The sequence below is a fragment of the Danio rerio genome, chromosome 11 (genome assembly GCF_049306965.1).
Source record: "Danio rerio strain Tuebingen ecotype United States chromosome 11, GRCz12tu, whole genome shotgun sequence".
NCBI classification, from domain to species: Eukaryota; Metazoa; Chordata; class Actinopteri; order Cypriniformes; family Danionidae; genus Danio; species Danio rerio.
In genome coordinates, this window is record NC_133186.1 from 40,056,572 (window position 1) to 40,068,645 (window position 12,074).

Genomic DNA, 12,074 nt, shown 5'->3' on the forward strand with positions numbered 1-12,074 from the left:
AACCGCCAACTATTCCAGCATATATTTTACACAGCAGATGCTCTTTCAGCTGCAACCCAGTGCTGGGAAATGCCCATTCACACTCAATCCCTCTCATATGGCCAATTTAGTTTATTCAATTCACCTACAGCGCATGTCTTTGGACTGTGGGGTAAACCGGAGCACCCGGAGGAAACCCACGCCAACACTGGGAGAACATGCAAACTCCACACAGAAATGTCAATCCAGCCCATCCGGGGCTCGAACCAGCAACCTTCTTGTTATTTGGCAACAGTGATAACCACTAAGCTATCGTGTCGCACCACTTACCACACTGTATTTCTTATAAACAAAAAACAGTGAAGGGTAAAGTTTCTGTGGCCATTGCTACCAAAAAGAATCACAGAAATAACTTGTTCATCAAACATCCAAAAATCACACCAATGTTCGAGCTAATATGCTACGACAACATTTTTAAAACCTGCTAAATGTTTTTTTTTTTTTTCTCCAAAGTTAAAATAAAATCCCAAATGTGTGTTTCCATTAAGCTGTTAGAGCAGCTCACTGTAGTATTGATAACCTAGTAACCTAACCAATAGTAAACAAGGCAAGCGTAATGATCGGTCACATGTAATGTCCACTTAAGTCGATATATTAAATATTTTGACAGGCCTATCGCACAACACGTGGACATGACCTCAATCATTTTTAGGTATGCAATATATATATATCACCCATACATAAAAAACAATTTTAGCTGATTGTGCAACATCTCTGTCTCTATTGGAGGTGTCAGTATGGTTAGAAACACTATAGTGTTTACTATAAATAACTATAGTATATTTTCATGTGGGTGTCTGACAACTGAACATAGATCTGGTGGCAGATATCGCAGCCTCTGTTACTGTTTACCTTGCACTTTTTTTGTCACATTTGTTATTATTTATTTATTTAGAATATGCATTTTCACGTTCGGATTCCAATGCCGCATTAATAAATAGTTAAAATGACTACAACTAAATTAAAAATTCTTAAGAATAAAATATGATGTGTTCTATGGAAGAGTGTACTTGCATCGTGATATTATATTGTCGTTCTGCCATTATATAATGAGCTGCAAAAAATGGTCCTAAAATGACAATAATGTTGTTTATTGCAATATATTTTGATGCAATATATCATGCAACAAAAAAATTATACCGTGACAGGTCTATGTCCTCTACAAGTTTATTCTGCAAATGCGTTTCCATCTCCAACTATTTGCATTAAGCCCTTTCCACAAAACCAAAAAACACATGTCCGAACCACCTCAAGCGAGCATAAAAACGTATTTTTGAACGTGTTTTATGCGTTATATGCAATACTTTCAAAATGCCTATTAACAAGGTGATTGAAACCTATGGAACAAAATCGGTGCCAAAAGTATTGAAGTAAAAAGCTTGTCGAATAGCACTAACTAAAAAAAAAAATACACTTAATTCTTACACTTAACACTTAATTTAATGGCTTAAATTGCCAAGGTTTGTATTTTAGGTCCTGAAATTGTCCATAGTGTCTAGTGTTTATTTAAGCAGTGAATAATTCAATTCAAAACACATTCTTCAATTCAATACTTCATATTCAACTTCCAGATTTCACCTCTAAAATATTCAGTTGTGTTTGAAAATACCATGTATAATATTCAAAAGGCAATTTTCAGCTCATTTTATTTCAGTTTTAGAAATTTGCTTCCATAAATTCGGTGGTTTTAAATTCGACTTTTAAAATTCAACATTTCATCCGAAAACTGCAGGAAAAGCAACAGATTGCAGACTCGCCATATCCAGAGCTCTGCTTTTTTTACCAGCAGGTGGAGATGGAGCAATTTAAAGGGCCATTAAACCCCCCTTTTTCGATTCAAGTCTACCTCCGAATTCTTTCAAAAAATGCTTCGTAATGGGCGTGGAGCTCTGCGAGCGGAGGGAGGAGTGGGCGTGGCCGGCAGAGCAGGGGGAAAAAGAGCGAACAACTTTCAGTTGGCTAGCAAAATGAGACACAAACCGTGAGGAGACGCATGATTTTATAGTTTACAAAGTTAAAATGCAAATAAATAAATGGTTATTCAAGAGTTCGCACTTAGATATTGCTTGATAATAATAGCAGGTTTGCCTGGAAAAGAAGCCTGGAAGAGAAGCCTAAGCTTTGTGATAATTGAGCCCAGGATTCCCGCCTGGTCAATGAGCATGTAAGGGAAGTACGAGATTAGGTAGTTCTTGAGAGCTCCCCCTGGTACAGGAGGAGATGGGGTGGATGGGGGTTTCTTCGAGAAACGATGATAAGGCAGTAGTTTTAGCCAGGCTACTTATAGTGAGTTTGGATTAATCTGATTGGCTAACTATTGATTATAGATGAGAGATCAGCTGTGATCAATCATATCACATGCTCGTCTGGATATTAGTTTGTGGAAACTTCACGTAATTTAATCCCCTGCTACATATACGATAGATTATTCGTAATTTTATATACACATAACAACAATTTTTTGTATCATCATATAGATAATCGTGTTTATATAAACACTATAAATGAGGTATCTAGAAGATTTTAAGCAAATGGTGAACACAGCAGCACGGATATAGGCAATGTGTCTGAATGGTAACAAACTCAATTGATAAAAGACAAAGTCCACCATTTTCCATTTCTCGAACAGCTCGCCCAACAAAAATATGTGCTGCAAACCAACAGCTTTACTGTATTGGGCCTGAAAGAATCACAAAGAAAAACATGCAATAAACCCCGTGGATCATGGAAACAAACACATACGACCCGTGGCATGTGCTGACATGGGCTCACCCAGTCATTGGGTCTCACAGCTTGGCAGTTCTGCCTTGCCTTCTGAAAGCACATGCTCTCATGAATAATTAAGAAGCAGTGTCTTCTCATGGGATACGATGTGTAATAATGAAAACCGACGCATCATCACTCCACTCGCAGATGCACGCTACGTCACAGTTTTTGATCCCCCCCAAAAATTATATTAAACCCGGAAGATGAAATTAGCTGACAAAAGCTCAAAATTATCCAGTTTTCCCCACAATCAAACCTGACAGGTGCTAACGCTGTCTCAACTAATTCTCAACAAACACAAATCTGTTAAAATGAATAAAAAGTACTCCAGGGTATTCTAAACCCTAAAATAAACAGCTGTGTTCAGTTTCAGGACCTAAAAATTCAAACCCTGGCAATTCAAGTCATTAAAATGCAAGCAGTTGTTAATTCAGTTGTTAATTCAGTATAATTCAGCTTTTTATTTCAATACTTTTGGCACTGATTTTGTTCCATAGAAACCCAGCAAGCAAAAATCACATCCTAACCTTTATCTCCACTTCAAAGCCTCAGTAGGCTCAACGGTTACTTTTGAAGCTATTGTTGTCTTCGGAAGAAAGTTGTAAAACATATAGTGCTCATAAATGACTGATAAGATAGTATTCTTGTTAAATGGAGCATTGATTCGGACCTGGGGGAAAAAAAACCGTAGAGAACAAATCTCAGTTTTTCAACAATCCTAGTTTTCGTAATGCCTCTCTCCGATCTTTTCCGATGCTGGGAACCGGCACGCTGAAAACTTTTGTACGAGACGACAATATATTGAAGGGTTTTCTGGGTGTCGATTCATTTGCATCCATTTGAGTATCTTTATTGGTTGCCATTGTAGAAGAGCGTGGCCTGTGGCTCTGAGAAACTGCATTGGTGTTTGATCCAGACAGTCCCATTCCAGTGCGTTCCAAAGTGGCGGATTTTGCCGTTGAAGTCATATTGGCATGTTGTGCATGGGAAGACGATGTCAAAAGATCGCTCGCTGACCTCTGGTGGAGCGGACTGGATCTTTGAACTGTCTGATTTATTTGTTCTTCAGGTCTTGCTGGGATACTGTTTGCAAGATGTTCACTTGAGGCCTGGTTTGCTGGTTTAGATTGAGATTGCTTTAGCTGTTTGCAGATCTTTGCGTCTTCCTTGAGAAGACCCAACTTGCAAAGAGCCTCCACTCTTACTTTCTCTGGATTCATTAATTTTTCTCCTGAATAAGCCATCGAGGAGTCCTTATTGGTTCCAGATGCTCCTTCTTGGTTCAATTTCTTTTTAGGTTTAGGAGCTACCGGTGGAGGAGCAGGTTTGAAAATGGTTTGGGATTCAGAGGTTTTCCCATTAATATCTTTTTTTGTGGAATAATTAGCTTCAGTTGCATTGGTTTTCCTCATGGACGCACTCTTGCGCAGCTGCACCAGAGCTTCATAGGAAAGCGGTCCTCTATGCGCCACGTTCTCTGACTGCAAATTTTTCTGTTGTTCCTTCTTAATTTCTTTACTACTTTTGGCTTTACGTGGAGGTGGTATCACAACAACGTTGACCTCTGGGGGAACTCGTGGAGCTTCTTGGTGGATCTGGATAGATTCAGATGTCACTTTGGATGCTGTGTTTTTCTGGGACGCAGCTCTGGTTTGGAGTTTTGAATTATGGTTTGCGAGGACAAATGGCGTAGGAACCATATAATTCAGAATTTCAGAATTTTGCTCGAAGCTGCCAGATGAATATAGACCTTCAGATCGGCTTTTGGGCATATCTACAACAAAGAAAATATAAATTAGGGCATTATCAGATATATGACCATATATATTGCAATATGACCATATATATTATTTCAGTATGTCACTAAATACATTGTTTATCATACTTTTTCCTCATTTAGATAAGTGCAGTATTGCACTACTGGGATGCAGACAGAAACATGAATAACAGCATCGCAAAAAAGTGCTGCAACCTTTAAAGTACAATGTTTCCTTTCTTATTTAGTGAAAAGTGTGTTATACTTATTTTCTATATTTTAGATTAACATTTGCCCTTAAACAGTGGTGTAAAGTAATGAGTTACAAGCACCCCAATTACTGTAATTGAGTAGTTTTTCTCAGGAATTGTAATTTACTAAGTAGGCTAGTTTTAAAAATGTGTACATTTACTGTCCCTTGAGTACATTTTTAGAGCTGTATTGGTACTTTTACTCCACTATTTTCCTTTAACCTGCATTCACTACTTTATTTTTGTCTTGTTTATGGGGATTGACAGAGTATAAAAATCAGTTCTACGATTCCTGTCCAATCCAATCGCATATAGAAAGTAAATTACATCAAACTGAACTACCTCAAGACATGGGCAATTTATAAATGCTGCCCTAAAAACTGGCCCTAAATATGATCACATATGAACGAGTACATTTTTGAGTATATCCTTTTAAAATGTTAAAAAGAAATGATGTTTAACATGTGGTCAATATAGATAAACTATCAATTGATTGAATTTACAAAAATGGTACTCCAGTATGTCATTATCAGGATGTGAGATGACTTTTATTTTGATATGAGATTTTTGTCATATCACCCAGCCTGGAAGTTTTTTTTTTAAAAGTCCTACGAGGCCATGCATTGCTTATTATTCTTTCTTGTTTCCTCATGATCTCGACACAACTCGTTTTCTTGTGATCAATACTGTTTTCTCATGATCTCGACTTAACAATGAGTTGTTTTCTTGTGATCACAACATACTTTTTTTGTTTTTATTGATTTATGCATTAATTATTATTTATTTATACCTGCCCAATGTATGACCGGCTACCAAAAATTTTCAGATGTAGGCTACGTTCCTGCCTTTAAAAAAGAGGGTTTTATTTTAACGATCTAGGCGCAAAGTCTAAAGCGCGTGGCGCAGAAGCATTAAAAGCATGTTCGAGTCCACTTTTGCTGTTTTAAGCATGGAAAAATACACTCTGCGCCACGGCGCATGGTCTAAAAGGGTTGTGCTTATGCTCTTAATGAATTATGGGTGTGTTTTAAGCATAACCTGCATTAAACCAATCAGTCTCATCTCAGATTTCCATTTAAGAGTCAGTTGCGTCATGCCATAGCACATTTGCTATCTACATGGTGGACTTTGTAAGTGGAAAACGCTACACTAGTGAGAAAACAGTTAAACAGACCATCTGCAGCGCAAGGATAAAGAACAAGCCTCCCCCATTCAGCCTCTTTACTTTCACTCTTTACTCCTTTCCTTTCATGAATAAGGAAACGTTGTTGTCCACTAAAGACATCCATTAGCCTACATATTTAATTTCGTTTGTTAAACGCAAAGATTTGTTTCAAAGCTATTTCTAAATTCAGTTCTAATTTCCAGCAAACGAATAAATAAACAATAATAAAGAAGTGTGGTCAAAAAACTGAGTTATATCCAAATACACATGCTGTTCTTATGGGTTGAGCCCACGTAGGTGCATAACTAACGATTTTCGACCTGCTTTTAGACGGTCAATGGCGCAGTCTATTTCAGTTCTTCAAAATAGCAACGCACCAACAATGCGCCTCAACACACCTCTATTTTAGACCAGCACACCCATGAGTCCATAAAGAGGTGCAAATTGATTTGCTATTTAAATAGTGTGGTGCAAACATGAAAGTTAGGTTTGCGATGGTCTGAAAATAGCCACAAATCGTGCCAAACACGTCTGGCGTCTTATTGCGCAGGGTGTATGATAGCAGCCAGAATCTTTCGCATGTAACTTAATGATTGTTTATAATGAAGAGGCAGCGCAAGTGTTTTCCTACAGCAGCAGTTCAGTCTGTAGGAGATAATGATAAAACATTAAGTCATGATCTTGAAAAATATAATAACGCATGACCTCTTAGGATTTACGTACCTATTAGCAATAGATAAGAGCTAGAAATAGTAAAGGAGCTCCAGCACACCTTGACTAGGGAGCTTGTTGAGTTTTATTGATGCAGAGATGTGGGCTGCTTTGTTAGCTACATTTCCTCGTGCTGGCAGCTGAAGGGATTCGTCATTAGACAAGCCACTGTCATCCTCTGTATCCAATGACTGAATAGTCTCCTCTAGGTACATGAGACAAGCCTTCTCCTCAGCGGAAAGATACTCTAGACTTTCATCACTCTGAAACAGAAATCGTTGTGAATGGCTAAACTTTTACTCATTTATATTTAGGTCAAAACCTGTAAGATTGACTTTATTTAAAGCACAACAACACACATTATGAATAATATTTTTGGCTATGAAATGAAAGCCGTAAAGACAACACTATTTTTTTGAAAATCGGCTCCTTTAACAACTCCCCAAGAGTTAAACAGTAGGGTTTTACCATTTTTGAATGCATTACGCTGATCTCCAGGTTTGGCTGAAGCACTTTTAGCTTAGCTTAACATAATTAATTGAATTCGATTAGACCTATCTTAAAAAAATAAAATAAATAATAAACATTTTAAAAAAGAGTTTTCATAAGTTACTATTTAAAGCTTGACTCTTCTGTAGTTATGTTGTGAACCAATGGAAAATGAAAAGTTGTTGTTTTCCAGGCCAATATGGCTAAAAACTAAACTCTCATTCTGGCGTAATAATCAAGGAACTTTGCTGAAGTACCATGGCCAGAGGCATCGCCAGTAAAGGGGGAGGGGGGGTGCAGAGTGCATAAGGCCCGGCAATTTAGGGGCCCATCGACGGCAAACTTAAGGGTCTCACTTGCTCTTCATTTTATGATAAGAGGCGCCCACTAAAAAATATTGTGCATAGGGCCGAAAATTGCTGGGTACACCCCTGACCATGGCTGCAGCAGGAGCTATTGAGAAACTGGCTGAATGGATTCAAAATGGTAAAACTGAACAGTTCTCTTCATTTCAGCAGGTATGTGAAAAGTTTAATATTGCAAATAACAACTCTTTTCCGTTATCTCCAAATTCGCGATTTTGTGCGTAAAATGTTCCCTCATTTTCCGGCATCGCCTCCTAGCTCCTCATTTAATAATTTACTGGAAAGTCCCACAATTTAATAGGATTATATCGTCACTCTACTATAAAATTATGGCACCAACTTGATATATCCCATTCCCAAATGAAATCTGTGTGGGAAGACGATCTGGGCAATTTCAGATGAGAATTAGGAATCAGTCCTATACAGAATTCGCAAGTCCTCTGTCTGTGCAAGACATGGACTTCTGCAGTGCAAAATTGTGCATCGTGTACACTGGACAAACCTAAAGCTCTTAAAGCACTTTCAGCATATAGATCCAGATTGCAATCGCTGTAATTCCACCCCAGCCACTCATGCACATATGTTTTGGTCTTGTATAAAGCTTAATTACTATTGGGACACTTCTTTTAAAACTATATGTTTTTGGGTATATATATATCTCCCCTTGCCCACTGATTGCCATTTTTGGAATTTTGCCTACATCATTCAATCTTACAAAAATACAATCTGATTTGCTTGTTTGCTTGTTTTGTTCTCATTGTATGTGCTTAAGTTGATACTATCTATTCTTTTTGAAATAAAATTTTGTTTTGTCTTCTTTTTTTTACTGTAATTAAACATAAAAATCATAAAAAACCAACAACAACTGTTTAATCCATTCAGCCAGTCTCTGGGTCAGGTGAGAACACGTTTAGCTTAGCTTAGCATAATTCATTGAATTGGATTAGACCATTAGCATTTTGCTAAAAAAAATAAAATAGAGTTTTCATAATTTTCCTATTTAAAGCTTGACCCTTCCATAGTTACATTGTCTAATAAAACGATGAAAAATGAAAAGTTGCTATTATCATTACTCCTGCTGCAGCCATGGTACGTCAGCAAAGTTCCTTGATTATTATTATAATGAGAGTATAATTTTTAGCCATATTGGCCTAGAAAATAAAAACTTTTTATTTTCCATCGGTCTGAGTACACAACATAACAACAGAAGAGTCAAGCTTTAAATAGCAAACTTATGAAAACTTTTTTTTGAGCGAGATGCTAGTGGTCTAATTCAATTCAATGAATAATGCTAAGCTAAGCTAAAAGGTCTACCTGAGATCAACAGAATGAATTCAAAAATGGTAAAACTCAACAGATTAACTCTATGGGAGTTGTAAAACGATACTATTCACACCATTTTGTCTACTTTACAACAATAATGATAAATGATAAAGAGAAACAAACTCACTGAAATCACTTATGAAACAATTTAAGTCCAGAGGATTAACAACAATAACATTGACAGTCAATCAGAATCCTCCTAAATCATTGGTCTGTGTAACTGCATTGATATTTATAATAAGCAAAACAACAGCATGCATCAATTTGAATGGAAATCACCATTACAGTAATGACACTAATGTATCGAAAATTGTCTTTTGACAGTCACAAAATAAAGTCACACAGGTTTTGAATGCTATAAACTTTCAGTGCTTTGATATGTCTTCATAAAATAAAGGTACTTCTTACAAAGCATGAGTTGAAGCTGACCACGCTATCACAGCTGCCATTACTGTCAATCTCGCCCATTGTGTCGAGACCATTGCCGTCTTGCCGCATGTCACTTATCGGCATTGCAAATGAAGAAAACCTCCACCCTGATATGAATTCAAAGCTCTTTATCAGTGCTGATGAAACTGCATTTCCTTTAAAAGCAGAATACAAACAAATCTAATTGAAAAGCATCCTTTGCAAAAGTCATTTTAGATATAACAGTGGAAATCACAGAGCAATTATAGGCAATTTTATTTTGAATGTACATCAATTTAAAATGGCAAGCAATTATATATGAATAGCTGTACAGCAAATAATAGTTTTTAAAAGAAAAATAAGCTTTGACCTGCAGCTCAAAGTACACTAGGCTAAATATAATTAGGCTATGTGCATAAAAAATGTTTCACATCAGAAATTCTTCTTTAATTTTTAGTAGACAGGTGGATTTCTACAGGTTCATGAAAGACCAGTAAATCAATACGCTTTATTAGTTCGTCATAAAATTCTCAGTTTACAGTGTTGTAAATTTGAGTATGACGTAGATGTTGATAACACTTGTTTCTCTTTCTATGACGGCGTATGTGATAGGCAAATTTAACAGCAAACAGGTTTTCTTTGTGGATAAAAAAGAGAAGCAGTTGCATTGCATTCAGATTAGGAGTGTTCACAAGGTCTGTAATAAATAAACTAATCAGTAAACCATATCGCTATGACAGTGAAAGCAAGGTCCATTTTTACAGACATAATAAACCCACTGGCCTTTTGGATTATATTAGTGTTATTCACATTGGCTCTGAAACACCATCAGTTTTAGAGAATCCAAAACTTTATATGGTATAATCATAACAACATTTCATGTCTAAAATGTATATGAGTTTATTCTGAATTTATGACCTACATTACATAACAAAGTTTGCTTAACTATGTTATCTGTCCAAAGGGTGTGTGAAGCTTTCAGTGTCAAACTAAGTTAGTCCAAATTGAATTGTTTAGTGTTTAATTTCTAGGTATGTTGCTAAATAGCGTGAAAGAGTGAGTGTTTGGATTAAATCTGATTTTTAAACGAGGCATTTCATCACATTATATCCAATTGCTTGCTTACTTTACAATAGCTTGCTCTTTACTCACTTCTCTGATTAGAACTGTACGCTATATTAATAATTTTCTCATTACTTTATTTTAAAACATATATTATCAATATATATAGAAATAATTGGAAAATATGCCTTGATAAAATCTTACCTTGAGGGCAGAAAGAGTTATTAGATGGCACCTCAGCAGGTTCACGTGCTTCCACAGTCTCGGCGTCAGTTCTGCGTGTGTTACAGTGTGCAGTCCAGGACTGTAAATAGGGGAATCTTCGACCAATCATTTACGTTTCTTCGCTGCAGCAGCCAATCAGAAAACGGCGCGGTGAATGTGGAGAATAAAACAAACGTTCGTCTCAAAATCAAACTACCGTTTAAATTGAGGGGAAACGGAGCTGAGAGTAGTAAGTATACACCTGCAACGACTTATGTTTACACGTCTGTACTAACAAACACACGATGACAGAAAGTGTCAGGAGGATCAACAGGAAATCCTAGTTAATCGCGTTATTAAAGGGTTTCTTAAAATAACATTAGTTTAATCCCCGTCAACTGCAACTGATTTGATCCTGGTTTACCGACTGGGATTCATTATGTTTTCACACCACAGTCGGTGTTAACATTTGTTTGGTAACGCTTTACAATAAGGTTGTATTAGTTAACTAGATTCTTAAAGTTTGAGAACAAACTTTGAGGCTGGCTTGTGAAAGCCTGACGGTAATAGTTTATTTAAACAGTTTTAAAAAGTATGAAAAGATAGATAGATAGATAGATAGATGGATAGATAGATAGATAGATAGATAGATGTTGTTAGCATGATTCTAGCATGAATTAGCATAATGTTAGCATGATTCTAGCATGAATTAGCATGTTGTTAGCATGATTCTAGCATGAATTAGCATGTTGTTAGCATGATTCTAGCATGATTTAGCATGTTATTAGCATGATTCTAGCATGATTTAGCATGTTATTAGCACGATTCTAGCGTGAATTAGCATGTTACTAGCATGATTCTAGCATGAATTAGCATGTTACTAGAATGATTCTAGCATGAATTAGCATGTTACTAGCATGATTCTAGTATGAATTAGCATGTTACTAGCACGATTCTAGCATGAATTAGCATGTTACTAGCATGATTCTAGCATGAATTAGCATGTACCTAGCTTGATTTTATCAAGAATTAGCATGTTACTAGCATGATTTTAGCATGAATTAGCACGATTCTAGCATGAATTAGCATGTTGTTAGCATGATTCTAGCAAGAATTAGCATGTTACTAGCATGATTCTAGCATGAATTAGCATGTTGTTAGCATGATTCTAGCATGAATTAGTATGTTACTAGCATGATTCTAGCATGAATCAGCATGTTACTAGCATGATTCTAGCATGAATTAGCATGTTGTTAGCATGATTCTAGAATGAATTAGCATTTGACTAGCATGATTCTAGCATGAATTAGCATGTGACTAGCATGATTCTAGCTTAAATTAGCATGTTGTTAGCATGATTCTAGCATGAATTAGCATGTTCCTAGCATAATTCTAGCATGAATTAGAATGTTGTTAGCATGATTGTAACATGAATTAGCATGCTACTAGCATGATTCTAGCACGAATTAGCATGTTGTTAGCATGATTCTAACATGATTTAGCATGTAACTAGCATGATTCTAGCATGAATTAGC

At 36.4% G+C, this 12,074-nt stretch overlaps 1 protein-coding gene across 1 annotated transcript; it reads right to left on the reverse strand.

The window, feature by feature from the left end:
• Positions 1–1,192: 1,192 nt before the first annotated feature.
• Positions 1,193–10,615, reverse strand: zgc:158258 (the record flags this gene model as incomplete). The annotated part of the gene is given in 5 exon segments (NM_001080668.2): positions 1,193–1,459; positions 1,478–4,579; positions 6,750–6,951; positions 9,274–9,449; positions 10,540–10,615. Coding segments are annotated over 3 exon segments (1,380 nt in total).
• Positions 10,616–12,074: the final 1,459 nt, after the last annotated feature.